The sequence below is a fragment of the Papio anubis genome, chromosome 19 (assembly GCF_008728515.1).
Source record: "Papio anubis isolate 15944 chromosome 19, Panubis1.0, whole genome shotgun sequence".
In the NCBI taxonomy this organism is placed as follows: Eukaryota; Metazoa; Chordata; class Mammalia; order Primates; family Cercopithecidae; genus Papio; species Papio anubis.
Genome location: NC_044994.1, coordinates 16004719 through 16022657, shown reverse-complemented (window position 1 = coordinate 16022657; position 17939 = coordinate 16004719). Strand labels below are relative to the sequence as shown.

Genomic DNA, 17939 nt, shown 5'->3' with positions numbered 1-17939 from the left:
TAGGCTTAACCATTTCCCTGGCTGTTCCTGGGTCAGCTTCCTGATATTATGGAATTCTGGAAAGACTGCTGGGGTAAATTATTTAGCTGGTTTTTCTTTCTTTGTGTTTTAAATCCACCCCCAGACTTTAGCACCTTGGCTTATGATCATTTCTGATGTTGAGTATAAAGTTTCGGCCTTACACTCATCCCAGTGTCACTCAGAACATGAACAGGGAGACAGGAAGGAAACACATTACCTTTGATTGACAAATCGCCTGTAACTGGCAATGCAGTGGACTTGCGGTCTCACATACTCAGCTGAGAATTCTTCAATGGGTATGATACAAACTTGATGCTATTGAGCAAATACAATGCACAAAGGCACATTGCAGTTACCAGGAAAATCAATGGTATTGCCAAAAACACCCTTTTAAAAAAGCGATGAAGTAAAGGATTTATCCATAATAATTCTAATTGTTATTTTAAAGTAGAAAATATTGGAGGATGGCATGTCCTCAGGCATCACTATGTGCAACAAATCCTTTCTACTGTTTTTTAGAATTACTGACTGAATTACTGCAGAAATACTTACATAAACAGAACTGAGAACAAAACCATAAGAAAGCTCAGAACCTACTCTTTTCAGTGACTTCCAGTGCCTGTTTTTTCTGTCTTGTCCTGGGCCAATCCTGGCTTTTCAGGCCCGTTGGGAGAAAGACAGGGGATGTGGTGTTTGGCCAGAGAGCCTGCTTTTCAAAGTGAGGGCTGCCACTGCTAGAAATAACCCTTGTTCATAAAGAATGACTCCCATCTCAGGCACATTTGGCCTTTGTTAAAGGAACTGTCTCCAGAGCTAGTTTTTGAGTCACACAAGAAACTCAGTCATTAATTTATCAATATACTTTATTTTAAATCAAAACTGTATTACCAGCTTGACTGCAAAGCTATTCGTTAACAACAACAAACATTTTTGTTGAACACCACTGAGACTAGGGGTCTTGCAAGTCCAAGATGGAGAACACCCCTGCCTTCATAGAGTTTATGTTCTAGCCAGCCTTGACTCTGAATGGCATCTGACTACTTCAAAAAGGGAAAACTTGGCCAGGCGCGGTGGCTCACGCCTGTAATCCCAGCACTTTGGGAGGCCGAGGCAGGCAGATCACGAGGTCAGGAGATCGAGACCATCCTGGCTAACACAGTGAAACCCCGTCTCTACTAAAAATGCAAAAAATTAGCTGGGTGAGGTGGCGGCGCCTGTAGTCCCAGCTACTCGGGAGGCTGAGGCAGGAGAATGGTGGGAACCTGGGAGGCGGAGCTTGTAGTGAGCTGAGATCGAGCCACTGAACTCCAGCCTGGGCGACTGAGCGAGACTGTCTCAAAAAAAAAAAAAGGGAAAACTTATTCTTAAATGATGAACATTCAGCTCCATTATAATTTCCAAAGATGAAGAGGTTAGATTCTCTTGGATTGTTATGTTTTAAGAAGGAGTCATAATTTTATAATTATAATTTTTAAAAAACTGAATTCCAGTTACTTCTTAAGAGTAGGCTCCAAGTTTTTAATACTATCATGCACAAATATTTAAAACACAGTAGCACAGGCTGGCCTGGCATTTCCCAGGGTGTGATGCATGCATAGTATCATCAGTAACAGGAAGTTGCTTCACTCTTAAGAGAATCTTAAATTCCCTGAGATATTCATTGTAAATCTGGCCACCTGCTTTCTAGCGAGATCCCACTGCCTCTGTTTATCAGAACCCTCAATGTTCAAGTCATGCCATTACAAAGGTGGGCATGAAGATTATTTAGTCTGCCACACTTGATATTTTAACTCTTAATTTTATATATGTGTGTATATATATATATATACTGATTAACTGAATGATATTCTTTTTGAAATAGTTTTTTTAAACTAGGTAATTACAAGCTTTAAAATTTTGATAAAATTTACCAAGAAGCTAATAGAGATAATAAAATAGTAAGAAGGAAAAGAAAATAAATGATAAGCAATGGGATTCCTAAACTCTGGCAATAATGATAAACTAGGAAATACAATAACAGAAGACATTTTCCTTATAATAGTAGAAATGAATAAAAATTAATGAAATGGGATTTTGTGAGAGGTGCTTAAATATGACTAAATTTTATTATGCCATACCAAAAAAGGCTCAAACAAATGAAGAGGCAAGTCAGGTTCTAGATGGGAAGAATAAATATTAAACTGGCAATTCTTCACAGGTTATAGGAGTAATGCAACCCCAGTCAAAATTTTAATAAGCTTCAAAAAATATAGATATCAGCAAAATGCTTCTAAAATTCAACGGGCAAAACAGAAGCATACCAGAAGGAATCGGGCCATGTGTCCCTTGAGCTGAATGTCTGCATCTGCCAACAGCTCATACACAGCGATGCGGCTCATGTGATCAATCACAGCGCTCCGGCAGAGAACGCTGCAAGAGAAAACAGTTTTCTTAGCCTGATTCTCAGCATCTTCCTCATTCTGCACATCCTTATGGGGTGGCTGACTGCTCCTTGGTTTCACCTGTTTATAACTGAATGAATTATAGTGAATTTTCCTGCATGATGAGTTGAAGAGGGATGCAGCTCGCAGTCTCTATGGGGAAAAGAACCTTCCCGCTGTGACCAGTGTTGTACCTCTCAGGTCTAAAGGCCCCATTCAGTTTTTCTACCCAGCTTTATAAAGTACTAGGTTTAGTCCTCGAGAGAAAGGGCCCCAGGGTCAGTAACTGCAGATCTCTAAGGCACAGCCAACATTCCTGGGACTATTCACAATTAAAGTCATCCACTAGCCTCACAGCCACCACCCCACGCCAAGACAGTGAGCATGCTGGCCTTCCTCCAGCATGGATAAGACCCCGAGTTTGCCTCTGAAACTCAGTCTGGTTCTCTTCCTTCTTCCTTCTTCATTTCTACCTGTGGTATCTCTTCCCTCCATCACATCAAGTGAGATACAGAGTTCAGGGACATTTAAAAGCTCATAGCTTTGAACCAAATAATTCTAACGGTAAAACCCTTACAGGTGGTACTTTTTGAGTAATGTTTCTGACTTCATTCTCCATTGCAAATTCTCTGTTTCTAAATATAATTTGAAACTACTGTTACATTAAAACAAAAGCGCTATTTCTGAGAAATATTTGAAATAATTTAGGCAATGACTTTTTTGGTGAGGATTAAAATGAGGTAAGTTATATAAAAAGCCAAGCCCAGTGTGTGTTATATATTAGAAACTTAATAAACCATTGTTTTCTTTCTCACTCACCTATGTGAGTGTGAGTGAGTGTGTGTGTGTGTGTGTGTGTGTGTGTCCATTAAAACACATTCTTTTGGATTTAGGCATAATCCTAAGGTTAAATATACTAAGTGATTTACTTAGTTTTATCCTTATCCTATATTAAATTCCTCCTAAGAAATAGCCTAACAGTAATAACCAGATTGATTTAATCACTAATGATCATCTCTTTTATGGAGAGCAGATTAGATTTATCACAGCACTACTCTGAAAAGTGGTTTTCTTTAGCACCACTGCTATTCTGCTGGGATTTTTTTTTTAACATCGTTAGAACTCACTTGAGAAATGCTGGGAAAAGCTGAAACCTCAGCAGAATATGCTGCAATGCTGAAAGGGCCTGTCATTTAACATAGGTTTTCATGGATCAAATATTTTCCAGTTGCACCATATTGTTTGAACTCCCATACTTGTAGCCTGTTCATTTTCACTTATCCACATGACAGACAAGGAAGAGAAAAAGGAAATATTTTAGCCACGTGAAAAAATACAACAGGACACTCCTTGGAGTGGTTAAACACAATAAAAGTGGTTCCTAGGCTGAAACCATGCTGTCCTGCGTTTCTAAGGATAGAAACTCCTAATGCAGGACTTTGGTGTTGTCATGTTCAGAGACAAAATGATCTGCAGACTGACACGCAGTTCACTCTCAATAACTCCATTCAGACTTAGGTCATGAAACAACACCCACGGTGCCCAGAAACGGTGTCCTTTCTTTCTTTGGTTTTGAAACCACTTCTCTCCTTGGCATAGATATTCTCAGAACTCCTCTGAGATGATTCAGAGTCACCAGGGTTATCATGAATATTTCCTCCTGCCCCCTTAGCCATCTCCACTCTGTATCCTGAGCAACAGTAGTCAAGCCATGGGATCTGGAAGTGGAAGGAGTTGGAGAGCTGAACCAGCAGATGGGCATGGACAAATGGGTATGGAGAAGCCCTGCCCCAGGCCCTGTGGCTAACAGTCTCCAGGCCTCAGGTGAGGTGGCGACCCACCCATCAGGAGTGGACATTCCAGTGGTTGCTGATTTCATCTATAGATGCAATTCATATCTTCAGATAATGACAGAACATCCCCGGGGAACTCTTTTAGGCCCATTTTGTGCTCCTGTTAAAAATCCAAATACAATTACCTTCTTTGGTTCTATCATCACCCAAAGACAAAGACTTCACAGATGCTCGTTTAGGGTTACTGAGGGCATGATGTTCATTCAATAGCCATTTCATCAATTCTCACAAAAGTTTCCATTCTAAGCTACCAAAAGTAACTCTTTGGATAAGTTTTTGTTTATTTGTTTTCATTTTCACAACAGGGAAAATGTCCATTGCTTCAGGTCATGTTGGGTTTGACAAAAAGCAACACGAAAGCAGTAGTAATACAATGTTCAAGGCCGTGGCCAAGAACTGGATGGTTTTACCGCAGTGCTCCACCTGCTGTTTCAAGGAACTCTGACTTCCAGTCCCATTTAGTATACAATTAATTTCATCTAGAAACACCCCTTGTGCTGATTATTTAATTACAGCATGCTCTGGACATTTGCATGCATCTTGAAATGTTATGCAAACAAAACCATTTTTAATAAGCCCTTGTCAGTTAGTGCTCTTGGAAGAGAAGAACTTCATCGGGGCAAATTTTGAAGTCCTTTGTTAATTTTTTTTTCCACTTGACAATCATCAAACATTAATTATCCCCAGTTCTGAAGGTGTGCTGCAAAGGTAGGTGTGCACCCCCTAACATTACTGAGAACGAGTCTTTTTCCTTATGCTATGCACCCAGGTACTTGACACAGCCTTTGAGGTGAGAGCAGGGAGTTCACTGCACCGCACCTTAGTGATAGAGAATCGAATAAAGAGGTTGTGTTGTGCTATGTGAATCTGAACCAAATTACTAAGTACAGCATACAGCTTTTTAAGAAAATGCCACATTTTTACGCTGCCCATAGAGAGGGCTCCCAATACCCACATTGGTGATGACGTTGGACCACACAACTAATCACCTGCTTGTTTTCAAGAGCTGCCTCAAAAAGAAAACAACCTCCCAATGCAAATAACCGTCAAAAAGTTCCTAAAGCAGATTTCCTAATTGTACCTTTACAGAGGAATTCCCATGGTGGGACTGAGTACCTGTACTTGCAGCTGTAAATGTTCACCTGGCCTGCCAGAACAGACCTGGGGCTCTTCACGTTCACATCAGCCACAAACAGCTGGGCTGCCTCTGTGGAATACTCGAGCACAACCACGTAGCGGCCAACCTGTGGGACGCGCAGCCGCAGATGCAATTCCACCTGTCACAGAGGCCAAGCAGACAGACTGTGATCCAGCTGTGACATGTACAGGCCACACGTGCATCAGCAATGGTGAAAACAGAGCCCAGAAGACACCCTGGAAGTATTTTTACACGTCATCCCTGTAAGAAATATGGTCCTACAGGTTGAGATGCCAGATAAAACACATGGTGTCCTGTTAAATTTTAGACGGAAATAAATAACAGATAATTATTTATTGTTTATTTGGACGATTTAATGGGGCATCCTGTATTCTTATTTTCTAAATCTGGCAGCCCTGCTTAGAGAGGCTTCTGCTCTTTCCACCCAGAGTGTTTTTGCTGCTTGTTTCTCAAGGCAAAAGACATTCTAAAACTTGAAGTAAAAATGAAGTACTGGCCGGGCGCGGTGGCTCAAGCCTGTAATCCCAGCACTTAGGGAGACCGAGACGGGCGGATCATGAGGTCAGGAGATCGAGACCATCCTGGCTAACCCAGTGAAACCCCATCTCTACTAAAATATACAAAAAAACTGGCCGGGCGAGGTGGCAGGCGCCTGTAGTCACAGCTACTTGGGAGGCCAAGGCAGGAGAATGGCGTGAACCTGGGAGGCGGAGCTTGCAGTGAGAGAGATCCGAAGTACTGATGAGGAGTAAGGGGAATGAAATGTGCCTTTGGGCTCTTTAGTTGTTTTATTCAAAGAAGTTTTAAATTGTACTAAGGGAAATAATGCAAAAGTGACACACACACATCCCGCTCCTGGGATAAGGGGTGTTAATAAGGACTGTTAACGATTTTCATATTTCCAAACCATTTTCTATGCCCAAATATGCACACGCATGTTTTGTTTTGTTAAGAAAAACTGTGATCATAGTAGACAATTAAGGATGCTTTTGTGCTATGATGACAGAGACCACAGGGCCTGCAAAACCAAAAATATTTACTATCTGTCCCTTTACAGAAAAAGTGTGCCCTCCCCTGATATCACCTACTGGTTAGGAGTTTGGGGTCTGGAATCAGACGGCCTCCAGCTGTGTGATCTTGCACAAGCTACTTGACATCTGTATGCCTCGGTATCCTCCTTAGTAAAATGCAGATAACAATAGTACCCCCCTCTTAAGATTGTTCAGAGGATTAAGTGAATACATACAGAGCTCTCAGAAGTGTATTTGACATACAATAAGCACTATGTAAATATTAATGAGTATAATTGTGATTATTGCTTTTTACCATGACTTGCTTTTTTTACTCAATAGTATTTTATATATCTTTATTGCAAAAATACATACATGCAAATACACTTACATGCAAATATACTTCATTTTTTGAATAGCTGCCTACCATTCTGTAGTATGAATATAAAACGATTTAACTAATCCCTTATAGAGGGACACAGGTTGTCTTTAATTTTCCCTACAACCTCTGATGGTATACAATCATCACGCATATATCCTAATGCTAGTATTTCTGTAAGACTCCTAGAAGTGGAATTGCTGGGTCAAAGTGTGTATGCATATTTAATTCCTGGGCCAATATTAGAACCTTATTCCTCACCAGTGTAACCCACCTCCACCTGCAAGCTCAGATCCAGGCAAGCTTTACCACACTTAATTAAAATGGTCCTCCCTCTCCCTGCCTTAGGAAATTCACATTTGGTATTCCTTCTGCACGGCTCTGAACCACATAACTGCGATCTTCCACAGTGATTTTTTTTTTTCTGGCACGTAAATAACAGAAAGATTTCCCTCTGGGAAAGAATGTAGATCAGCCACACCAATGTTGACTCTATGTTCTAGAGGGAAATATGGCTCTGCCACTGCTCCCTGTGGCGAGGTTACTGCCAGCATTTCGCCCCTGAGCATCTCCAAACAAGGGCCTGACTGTCATTACCCCACCACAAAACACTCACAGGTCAGTGATGTATCAGGTTTTCTCCCAGAAGTTATTATTGGCAGCAATTTCTATCTAGCACTCTACTATAAATTTCTACCACTCTTTCCACTCTAAATTGTATGGATTACCTTTTAGAAGGCTTGTTTGAAGAGTTTAAGGTACATTTGATGGGCAAAGTCAGGTTTGAGAAACTCAGATAAAAGACATAAAAGATGGCAAACAGAAACTTTACTGCTTGCTGTTGTGATTATTTATGTGTGTTATTTATCTTTAAAAAGGGGAACTTCAATGGAATCAGTGTCAAACTAGAGGAATATTTCTGGTTCTATGGCACAGAACTGACCTCTAGTAGTTATTAGTGTTTTAGGATAAAGACATAGAAGGTGGGTTTATCAAATCTGTTGCCTATACAAAACTAAAAGGGATAACTAATATGTCTGATGTCAAAATGAGGATTCAAATGATTTAGTCAGCAAATATTACTGAATACCTACGCTATGCTAGTCCACCAGCCAGGTGATAGGTATACAATGGGAAGCAAGACAGACATACTCTCAGACAGACTTGAATCAAGTAATTAGATAACTAGAAAATACAGCATAAAACTACATGTGAATAATGTTCTGCAGAGGTGTTAGAAAGGGGCCTGAGCTAGTCGAGGAGATAAGGGAGGGGGAAGGCTTCCTTGAAGAAGCAGCAATTTAGTTGATTGTGGAGGACAAGGAGAAGACAACCAGGCCACAGGGGAGAGAAGAGTGTTTGGGTAGAGGGAACGGCTTGCAGGAGGAGGCTACATACAACGTAGAATGCTGTAGAGTCCCATATAATGCAAGCCCAAGAGACTGAAGGTAGGTCAGAGGAGCAGAGAAACAGAGAGCAGGAGGGGGTATAATAAAACTGGGAAGTAGAAAGGGCAGCTTTATAAGCCATGTTAAAATCTTTGTCTCTATCCTAAGAGCAATAAGTGTTGATCAAATATTCCCATCAGAATGTGAGTGCTGGCTATAGTCTGGAGAACAGATCGGGAGGTGCAATGGGCAGAGCAGATGTGGGTCAGCTAATTAGGAGGCTTCCATGGAGATTCTCATAGAAAATGATTATATTTTGGACAAGGGAGATAGAAGGAGAAAGCCAAGAAAAGTTCGGGATATACACTCACAGATGGATTGGTTTGGGAAAAAATGGGAGAAGTCATGGATGACCCTAAGAATCTTGCCTTATGTAATTAGATGGGTGGTAATGGCATTAACTTAGGTAGGGAATACCGAAACGGAGTTTGAGATTGCTTCGAAACATCAAAGAGGTAATGTCAGGAAGGAAGGTAGACTTGCTGGTCTGCATATAAAAGCAGAGGTATGACTGGGCATAACAATATGGGAGGTATCTGTGTGGAGATGTGTCTGACACAATTGCCATGGGTGAGGCTCCTCGAGACAGAACATAGAGTAATAAGGCCTAGGACTGAGCCTCGACAAATTCTAACACTTAACAGCTAGACAGAGGAGGATGAGTCTGCAAATGATATTTTGAGGAAGCGGTGAGAGAGGTAGAAAGAGAACCAGGTTGTCGTTATTTTTTAAATTATTAAGATAGCTCTTAAATTATGAAAAACAAGAGAGAGTTTGAGAATTCAGGGAGCGTCCACCAGGCATTGAAAGCTGCCGAGAAGTTAAACTGATGAGGACTGGAACATATCCACTGGATTTAGTGACAAAGATCTCATCGGAAACCTGGCAAAATAAATTTAATGGAGTGGGAGGTGGAAGCCAGACTGAAGTGGGTTGAGGTGTGAGTGGGGCATAAAGAATTAGAAACAGAGAGTGTAGACAATACTTTGGAGGAGTTTTGTTGTGAAGGGGAGGCGTATGGCGCAGTGGCTGAGTTGAGGGAGAGAGAGGAGGATTTTAATAAAAATAGGTTAGCATTTTTAAAATACGGGTGACTTCTGGTTCAGATGGCACAGAGAATTCACATTCACTATACTCCTGCTCCAAGAGAGAGCGACTCTGGGTAAAACGTTTTAAAAGAACAACAAAAAGATATATTTAGAATCAAAAGTAAATAGGTGATAAAATGTAAGTTAAAGAAAAACCCAAAGTGGCACCAGGACTGTAGTCACAAGCCTGTTGTCCCCTAGATGTGGAAGCAGGTTATTTTGGCCAGCAGTTTAGCTCGTGCAGAGTAAAGAGAATAAAACATGTGCCATAGGAGACAATGGGCAGATCCAGGTACATTTTTTGAAGACAAGGATGTTCAAACTTAAAAAGAAGCTAAAAAATTGCTTCCAATCTGCCTCCTGGGTTGTGGATTTATAAGAAACTGTGTGAAGGTCAAATACTGCATGTTCTCACTTATAAATGGTCGCTAAACAATGGGTACACATGGACATACAGAGTGCAATAACAGACACTGGAGACTATGAAAAGTGGGAGGATGGAAGCGGGGTAAGTGTTGAAAAACTACCTATTAGGTACAATGTTCACTATTTGGGTGATGGGTACACTAGAAGCCCAGACTTCACCACTATGTTATATATACATATAAGAAACTTGCACTTGTACCCCTAAATATGTAAAAATAAATAAATTTTTAAAAGAAGAGATGGAATTTGGGAACCAAAAATCAAATATGTGGCCTCATGACCAAGAACTGAGCTATGCCAGTCATGGGGTCAGTGTCTGAATCGGTGCTATCTTCAATGTCATAACAATAGAGAAGGCACACTGTAACGCCTGCTCCTGGGCTAAGGATCCAGTGGACAGGTAAGACAGTGCAAAACTAGCAGGCTAAAACAGATGCAAAAGAAGGACAGGACCAAAACCTCTCATTCAAAACAAGCCAATATGCCTGTAAACAAAATTTCAAAACACATAAATCAAATATTAAGAAGGACAGGTAACAAAATAATCAGAGATGAGTTCACTTCAGATGAGGTGAATTTTATGGAATAGTCTGACAAAGACTAAATATAGTGGCCCACGGTCGGAAATCCCCAAACTCTGAAAAGGAAATAGGTTTCGTAACCGTTTTGGCGGCAAACCTTACCTAACTTAACCAATAATCATTTGTTGGCAAAGTCTGAACTAAACTGATATTAGTCAGTTCGTGCCTCCCCAGGTGTGCCTATTCATGCTTTTCACTGGAGAAACATTAACCTGTTTGATTATAGGGTATTATCCCAGACCTCACTGGAGATGTTATCTTTTTCCAAATCTTAAAAATTCTGAATTCTGAAACACACCTGGCTCCAAGGCCTTTAGGATACTAAAAAAGATAAATGAAGGAGTAACTTCCACTTAAAAGTACATGAAGTTCTGAAACAAAAACTGGCAGAAAAGACAAGAAAAAGTAAATACGATAAAGAGCCAATTGGAAAGTTTTAAAAGTATAAATTAAACTGAATCAATAAGCTGGATAATTTCTAGACCAGAGATAGTAAAATAAAATATTTCAATATTGTAAAAGAGCCTTGAGGTCCTGATGACTAGCTCTGTGCTATAGCTCTGGTTAAATCAGAGATTAGAATCTCCTAGATGAGTCATCAGCATCACTTCCTGGTGGTTGCCCCTTCTCAACTGTACCTCCTGTTGTCTAGGGAACACATACACACAAATACACACACATACACGTACATGTATCTGTATATCTACGTGTATGTGCATTTTATGTATATATGTATGTATGTACACCTATATACATGTATGTGTGTATGCACACATAGCATGGGTAGGGAAGGATACAGCAAACTTAGTATTAGAATGAAGTGGAGGGAAGATCATTTAGGTTTTTGATGCATATCTATATTGTTTTACTTGTTACAACAAGTATATATTATTTTGTGTCATGAAAATTCAAATAAAATGAAATGAAGACTTTACTCAGGAAATATACTTAAAACCCTTTAACTGCTACCTTCAAAATGTTAGAAATGTAGTTTACAAAAATGTACACGTCTAAATGTTCAGTTACGATTAACTCCACATATATTTAAATCCCACAAATTTAATCCCCCAAATGAATGTTTTCCTCAAAAGGACAAAACAGAGAATGTTACAGAAAGCAAACAATAAAAATATAGTGGAGGAAGTTTTTTCCAGTGTCTTCATTTTGAAGTGTTACGTTGTGTGTTCTTATTGTTATGGTTGATATCCTATAGCTCTAACTCGAATCTTAAATTAGTATGATCTTAAATTTGGCTCTGAAGTTCAAAGAACTCCTGGAAGACAAGTAATACCAAGACCTGTAGTAACCTGTCCTCCAAGCCGTGAGGTAGGTGCCAGGGGGTGTAGAAGTTCCGGATTCTGAGCTCAAGGAATTCAGCTGTTACAAATTGCTTAGCCTAAGGGGTTGAACAGTCAGTGAGTGTGGTATCCTTTTAGGGTAAGCTCTGTCATTTCTGGAGGCTTACTAGATTGAGTCTCATCTGTCTTTTAAGAGAAATCTTGCCCTGAATCAGGTAGAACAGGATGCCCCCTTCTAAGTCCAGATAACCAAAAAGAAAGGATTTGATGGCTGCCTACATCCCCTGACATGTCTAGAAAGTGCTCAAAGAACAACCTGAACATGGCTCCATGCAGCGTATCATCCAGCCCCACCCTAAATCAGATAGCTCAGCAAATGTTGATAAACACCTCTGAGAAAATCTTCCAGGTTCCCCTGAATTTGAGAAGCAACTGTGGCCAAGTGTTTTCAGCAGATACAGATGGGGAGGTAGTAATAACTTCGATAACAAATAAAAGGCTGGCCCACCTCTCTCCCGCTGAGGTCCACCATGACAGGGTGTGCAGGTGTGGGCTGCCTCACTGCCACGGGTCTGGGCTCCCCATCAAGCAGGAAGTGTCTGGCCTCACAAGCCAGGGTACAGGGGAATCTGGTCACTGGCAAATGCTGGTAGAGCAAGCAACTTCAACGACAACAACAACAACAACAACAACAGAATCAATAGTTACAACTGAGAACATCAAACAGAATATCAAAGTACATCCCCAAAGACTCTTAGTCATTCAGTTCACTCATTCATTCATCATCTTTCAACAAACTCTTATTAAGTGTCTGCTACAAGAATTAAGCAATAAATTTTCATCTGCATGGGGAAGAGAAGAAACAAAGGTCCACAAACCTGGGTTCTATTTTAAGCTCTTCCTCCCACCGGATGCATGACTGACCTTGAGGGCACTGACTTGGGCATGTGTCAACATTCCCACATGCTGGAGGGTGGTAGCCACTCCTAAGCCAGCTATAGTGTGCAAAGCGCTTTGTGAATCTCATTTGAAGGACACAAGTAAGATATAGCAGAAGATCACAGCTAATTATCCAGAGCATCGTGCTGTCGTTGTGATCCTGAGACACCTCATGAAAGCTTGCATTAAAGGCTCCTAATTTAGAGGACCCCAATGATGCGGCTGCACCTTCTGCCCCATACTGACTTTTCTTGGGGAGGTCCTGCGTAGGCACACGGTTCTGTGACTGGCAGCTGCAGTACAGAGGCTTCATAGTAGTCCCTGGGGAGCAGCACCAGGTAATCCTAGTAAATAAAGACCAAAAGGAGAATCACTCATTTTGATGGTAGCCCTACTTTGGATATAAAATAATCAAACATACTAGTTAAATCAATAACAACCAGGTGAAGTCGCTAATTAAACTCTCCATATCAACTGCTTTGTTCTTCATCCTGACTCACCAAAACACAAAGAACCACTCATCAAAGATTCTTTACATATCAGAGAGAAACTTGTCTGTGTGAACATTTTTATTCTTCAAGTTTCAAGAGAGATTTTACTGTCTCTCCTGGGTTGTTTATAAATTCACAAATTAACAAAGATAATAAGTTGTCAATTGATGAAATGTTCTGTGGAAATGCTGGTTGCCTTCACCAGTACAGAACACTGAATGTGGATCACTTTCTACTCCCACACCCGAGTAACGCTCAACTGGCACGGTATAAAAAGCAATGCCTTGTGATCTTGGTGATTCACAGAATGGAACTGGCCTACTGCCTGTCCCAAGAAACAGAGGAAGAACATGTTCCACTGAGTGTGCCAAACAAAGCCCACAGCGTAAATTCAGCTAAGCAGCTCTTCAGGAAAGAGCAGAGCTACAGGCTTCTGGAAGGTGAATGATTGACAGCCCCCGGCTGTCCTGACAGCAGCGCATATCTGCAGAGGGAAGAAGGGAGAGCGAAGAGCTCATACACAGACCATAAAGCTTTTTCTTTCCTCAGGGAGAAATGTATAGGAGGGGAAAAGTAGGAGACTGTGGCTCAGGGGACTCAGTAAGTTTAAATTTTTAAAGGGTTACTGTTCTACTAGTAAGTTTGCTGAGTTTGGGACCATGTCTCCTCTCTCCTCAGGACTTTATAGTCTCACAGATACTAGAATAGTAAGGGTTCATAGTAGGCACCCAATAAGATATTTTTAGAGACAACAGGATTATAATATGGAGGCATACATATGAATTACTACACAACTGCACAGACTAAATGTCATTAGGCATCTTCCATGCCTAAATAGTAACTTTTATAATGAACTTCTACTTTCGATGAGTCCAACGTTGTACCCATTACTGGTATCAATGGGATTTTCCTCTGCCTCATTTCTACCATTTGTGAAACATTCTTGAACTTTTTTTTAAAAGCAATAAAGCCTCCTACTAAGAAGGTGCAAGAAGAGCACAGACCTTCTGATGTTCCTTTGCTGTCTTGAATGGATGGCACAAACCCTCGTGTTATCCTTGTAAGATCCCAGATTTGAAAGGACCTATTAAGATAAGTATTTTCCCTGTTGTATGGAAGAAGCAACTGGCAGGACTGGAAGAGGCAGGATTGGAATTAAGGGACTTGCCTAAGATTTGCTAACATGGCCAGTAAATGGGGTTGTGCCAGAAGGAAAAGCTTTATGTTTTCCACTCTGAGAGCATGAATCCAAGCTTTTCCCAAGAAGTCTATTTTGAAAAGACCTTGCCATGAAGCAAAGCAGGCAGCCTTGAAGCACATAGCAAAGAGGGCTGTCTCAGAGAACAGGTTTCATCCCTCCAACTCCCCATGGCTTCTCTGGCTATGCTATTAGGTGTTTGAAGACAAAGCCTTTCCTGAATAAAGAGTTCTCCGTTGTAGGCAATCTGTTTGGTGAGAATAAACCTGCGTTAGGTTCAACACAGAAAAAGCAGAGTGTCATGGAGAAGCAGTGGCTCTTGTAGCCTCTCGCTTCTCTTTCCACCCCCAAGAACTTTACTGAAATTCGTATCTTCTTGTCTTCTAGGTTCTTCTTCCTTGGTTCTACACAATCTCCAGACAGTGTAGATAATAACCAGGAGAAGCTGCTAGTTCTTATGATGTGAGGCAATGGGTGCTAAAGTCTATACTTCTGACTCATGCTGGAAAATCCCAAACCAGCTTTGGAAAGGTGAAGCCACATACTCATGAAGGTTTTGCATTTGTTCTGATAACTTAAGAGTCTTTAGGAGAACTTTTTTATTTTTTATTTTTTTGTCCAAGAGAAGCTAGCTGAAAGGACACAAAAGATACTTCAAGTTGATTCCTATGTCATTTGAGGGCGAATGTCACCACATATTCCTTAGGTTGGGGCTGAATAGTTCCTGTGTCTAAAACCACCAACGATTGTGATATTTTATGGTTGCTGTGGATTGTAGTCTTGGATGGAACCATTTCTGAGGTAGGAAGACTCCCGCAAGAGCTCTCCATTCAGAACTAAGTCTTACCAGAAGGACTCCTTCTGCCTTAATACAAGCAATCCATATTCCTGGTGTGATTGAAAATGGGTCTGCAAAACCATTTCCAGGGACGGTGACAAAGGCTGGCTCCTTACTCGGCAGGAAGATGATCTCTTTGCTTTGAGCAGCACCTATCAGAAATACAAAGAACTGCTTAAGGCATTTTTCTATCAGTCAGTGTTATGATTTTAGATATTCAGTTTTGAACATTCAGCTTACATCTCAAAAAGTTTAAGATGATATGTACTGATCAGATTTACTGATCTTATCCTTAAAAACTGTAATATGCAAATACATATGTATAAAATAGGTTAGAAAGATACTGATAAGACATCAGCAATGGTTATCTACACTGGGTAATTGTTTAACTTATTAAATAAGTATATTAATATTTGTAAACTGTTTAGGAAAGTTCCTTGCATATAGTAAATGTTCAATATATTATATTAGCTGTTAATTATTTTTTCCTTTCTTGTTTATATGTTATTTTTTTTAAAAGCCAGGGTCTCACTATGTTGCCCAGGCTGGAGTGCAGTGGTTATTCACAGGTGCAATCACAGCTCATGACAGCCTCAAACTCCTGAGCTCTAGCAATCCTCCCACTTCAGCCTCCCAAGTAGCGGGGACTACAGCATACGTGATTTTTAAGTTTTAATTTTTATTAATGAACATGCATAAGAGAAAGTTTTACTCTTCTGTTTGTTTGTTTTCAGGATAAAATATGTTTTCTTCTGCATTAAACAAAGAGAGGACCTTCTGTAAGAGGTTCAGAAAGAAATAAACTATTGCATCTGAGTTCAACTGAGACTTTTTCTTCCAAAGAATTATCTTCTCCAAATCTTTGGGTTCACTCTTGTTCTACAAACATTGATGGGGGCCTACTATGTGCCAGGTTTGGAACTAAGTTCTGGTGACAAGGCAGTAAACACAGTAAGCATGGCCTTTGCTCCCTGCTGTTGAGGACTGGAGAGGAGTAAGGATTAGAAGACAGGAGAATGTGGTACAGTCTGGACAGTGGTATTTGGGAGGAGGCACAAGTTACCACGGGACATAACATAACTGGGGCTCCCAACTCAGACTTAGGGGAAAAGTGTCCCAGAGGACAAGGAAACGAAGCAAAATGTATTCCAACTATTTGAGTTAACAGAGAACAAACTGCTGCTGTTATTGTCATGCAGGAGGCAGAGGGACCTGTCAAGAGTTTGGAATCTGAAGACTTTGTCTACAAACATCCAGCTGTGGCTGCCAATTTACTAAACCTCTCAGCTCTGTTTCCTCTTCAACTCTCTTCAGTTTGCAAAGTTCTTATGATGTGAGGCAATGGGTGCTAAAGTATTCTATAAATGATTAAGTAAGCCTGCTAGTCTTTCAATGAGTTAATCAACCTCCAGCCACGCAAGTTGGACTGACACAACTCAGAAATGACATCATTTCTTCCCCCATTCCGAGTGAACCGTGGATGCTTAACAAAGATAGCGTACATTTTGATGCTAAATTAGATTTCCACTGGTGCCATTTTGTGTCCTCGTAAAATTCCAAATGCTTCTTGGAATCTGTTTCCAGGACAGGTAGAAGCCCTAAAACCTTGAAGAACAGACCTCCAGGCCTTCTCTCTGCCTGTGGCCAGGCTGTGCTCTCTTCTCTTGTCCCTCTGCCCTCAGGAATTCCTCACCCCTGAGTCAGGTTTGCAGCTCCCTCCTGGAGCTCTTTTGGGCTTCATGCTTTACAGCATTCATAGGAAAAACTCCCATCCTCACCCATTTCTCCTCTATTTGGTTGGGTTGAAACAATGGAAGAATTTGGGGCAGTGGGCCAAAATCTCTCAAGTAACACCAAAAAAGTGACACCCACTTCACCATGAATGAGTTATAAATGAGCTCTGCCCAGTGAAGACATCATAACCCATGGGGTTCAGCCAAGGTACACAGGTTGTTATATCAATTTTTAAAATGACAGTTAATGATAAATTTAGTAGCAAAACTTAAGTGATTGTTTAGAGAAGGAAAGGTAACAAATGACAGGGCTCCTAGAGAACTGTCTAACCAGACTGTGAGCCAGGCTTGACATTTTCTAAGGGTGATCAACTCTGTGAAAATCAGAGACAGTGTTTCACTATTTATTTCTTAATTGAAAAGAGGCTTGAAATTTTACCTACTTGCCTTACCCCAGGATGGATAAATAGTTATATGGCCAGATACTGCTTCAGTTCCCGGGTTAATGTATCTCAGAATAACGTGAAACAAGGAGCCACTTGACTTCCCCACATTCAATGTTATTCTTACATCATTCTGAAATATACCGAAAGGCCATAAAGCATAGAAAAAAATTGGTTAAAAGACATGCTAGCCAAACAGTGACTTTATTCTATTCAAGTGTCACTACTGGACTTGTAATGTACACACATGCGCACACACACACACACTCACAGTCAGTCAGCAAGCACGGAGTAACTTGTGAAAGATGGAAACAGGCAAACCTAACGATGAATTAAAATCACTTACAACCAAAATTACAGTGAAAACGCACTTCCTCAGCAACTGAGATCCTCTTTTGACCTTTTCGTAATCAGGCAGACAGAGCGGAGTATTAGATGGACTAGTTTAAGAAAGCCACAGTGACGGAGCAACCACCACTGGCTAGGAAAAATAAAAAGGCAGAAGAGAAGGAAAGGAGAGGGTATTATTTCACACCACCAGAGAGAGACTGCTTCAGAGTCCGCTTCACATACATAAAGTCTAAATGGTCATAGAAACCAATGGTGGCCAAGGA

General features: G+C 40.7%; 1 protein-coding gene across 4 annotated transcripts in view; it reads right to left on the bottom strand.

Moving 5' to 3' along the window:
• Positions 1 to 17939, bottom strand: part of LAMA3 (laminin subunit alpha 3) — a 272673-nt gene that overhangs the window by 117592 nt on the left and 137142 nt on the right. For 3 of the 4 annotated variants that reach the window (XM_021929998.2, XM_021930000.2, XM_021930001.2), the window contains 7 exons: positions 17326 to 17458; positions 15159 to 15301; positions 12869 to 12966; positions 12192 to 12345; positions 5411 to 5571; positions 2322 to 2430; positions 239 to 336 (listed from right to left, as the gene is read on the bottom strand). In XM_021929998.2, coding sequence (XP_021785690.2) covers positions 239 to 336; positions 2322 to 2430; positions 5411 to 5571; positions 12192 to 12345; positions 12869 to 12966; positions 15159 to 15301; positions 17326 to 17458 — 896 coding nt within the window. The remainder of the gene's footprint in view (positions 1 to 238; positions 337 to 2321; positions 2431 to 5410; positions 5572 to 12191; positions 12346 to 12868; positions 12967 to 15158; positions 15302 to 17325; positions 17459 to 17939) is intronic. The other variant, XM_021929999.2, reaches the window with a different exon arrangement.